The sequence below is a fragment of the Mus pahari genome, chromosome 8 (genome assembly GCF_900095145.1).
Source record: "Mus pahari chromosome 8, PAHARI_EIJ_v1.1, whole genome shotgun sequence".
In the NCBI taxonomy this organism is placed as follows: domain Eukaryota; kingdom Metazoa; phylum Chordata; class Mammalia; order Rodentia; family Muridae; genus Mus; species Mus pahari.
In genome coordinates, this window is record NC_034597.1 from 18897754 (window position 1) to 18899076 (window position 1323).

General features: G+C 43.0%; 1 protein-coding gene across 2 annotated transcripts in view; it reads right to left on the minus strand.

The window, feature by feature from the left end:
- The window catches only part of Ccdc66 (coiled-coil domain containing 66), a 28350-nt gene extending 27027 nt beyond the window's left edge, over window positions 1–1323 (minus strand). The window contains exon 1 of one of the 2 annotated variants that reach the window (XM_029541763.1): window positions 1281–1300. Coding sequence is in view for 1 of the 2 variants with exons in the window: in XM_021202838.2 (XP_021058497.1) it covers window positions 1281–1291 (11 nt within the window). In the remaining variant the exon portion in view is untranslated. Of the gene's footprint in view, window positions 1–1280 lie in introns of both variants that reach the window. The other variant, XM_021202838.2, reaches the window with a different exon arrangement.

Consider the following 1323-nt stretch of genomic DNA (forward strand, 5'->3'; position numbering starts at 1 on the left):
GGAGTGGGTGGGTAGGGGAACAGAGGTGGGGGGAGGGGTATGGGAATCTTTCGGGATAGCATTTGAAATGTAAATAAAGAAAATAATAAAAAAAAAAAAAAAAGAAGAATAAAAGAACAATACATATTAAAAAATCATAAAAAAAAAAAAAAAGAAATCAAAAGTATACTTTTGTCTGAATTAACTTGGTGCATGGAAAATTTATGTATTTTATTATCAGAATTATTGGGCTCATTTGCTACAAAATTATAAGATTACTCAGCCAACTGAATTATGGTCTGAATTATTTTTTCTGTTTGATAAGTATAAATGCAGCAATACTCTGATAATTCAATAAATATTATTTTGCAAATGAAAAAAAAAAAAAAACAAANAAAAAAAAAAAACAGTTTCATGACTGACACATTCCAAGGAGGAATAGAAGCGACTGAAAGATGGTTAAACCAATGTGACGGCTGCTTAAGTACAGAATTCCACACAATTTGGACTATTTCATATACTACATGGTTGCTTTAGTGACTCTATTACTATCATAATAAATAAACAATAAACTTTGGCTAATATGACACTTTACATGTCAAAAGTGCCAGCATAAAGAAATGGTAAACAGTGCCAGCAAAACTTACGTTGTCTATTAAGGACAACAAAATTCTGATGGGATTCCACACAATTTCACAGTTTTACGGGGGTGGGTGGGTGTTATGTGTCTATGAACAGTAACGTCAAAGAGAAAATAACAAACCAAGAAATTAAGGGTGAGCAGGTTGACTAGCAACTTTAAACTCACAGAGTGGCTTTGGTAGCGGGGGATCAAAGTGCCTGCGTTTGCTAAAGGAAACAATCTGGGAGATATGGGTTGTCAGAGCTACCCCGTTGCAGGACTACAAACAGCTCATGGTTACGTTAGAAGGCAACCTCTTGAATGAATCTATAGTTGCCCCGCAAGCTCACGGGGCAGGCTGCCTCATTGATTTCTAAACTCCCAGAAGAGAACCTAACACTCAGCTTCTGATTGCGCGGTTACGTCTAGGTCTGGTGGCTGGTCTTCCTAAAACGAAGAACTGCTGAAGAAGAAGACCGCACCCCAGACTCGGTCCAGCCCCAGCTCAGGATGCTCCAGCTCAGTGCCGGGCAGCCGTAGCTCCCCGAGCATCTCGCTCTCTGGGGCGCCTTCTCCCCTCCGGGGCGCTCCAACGCCACTGTCCACACTGGACCCGGAACCCCGCCCGCCGCCACGCGCCGGCTGAAAGTCACAGCCCAGCAAGTCCCCGCCGGCTTACCCCAGGTTCATGGCCCCGCCGCCCACCCGCAGCTCGCTCAGGC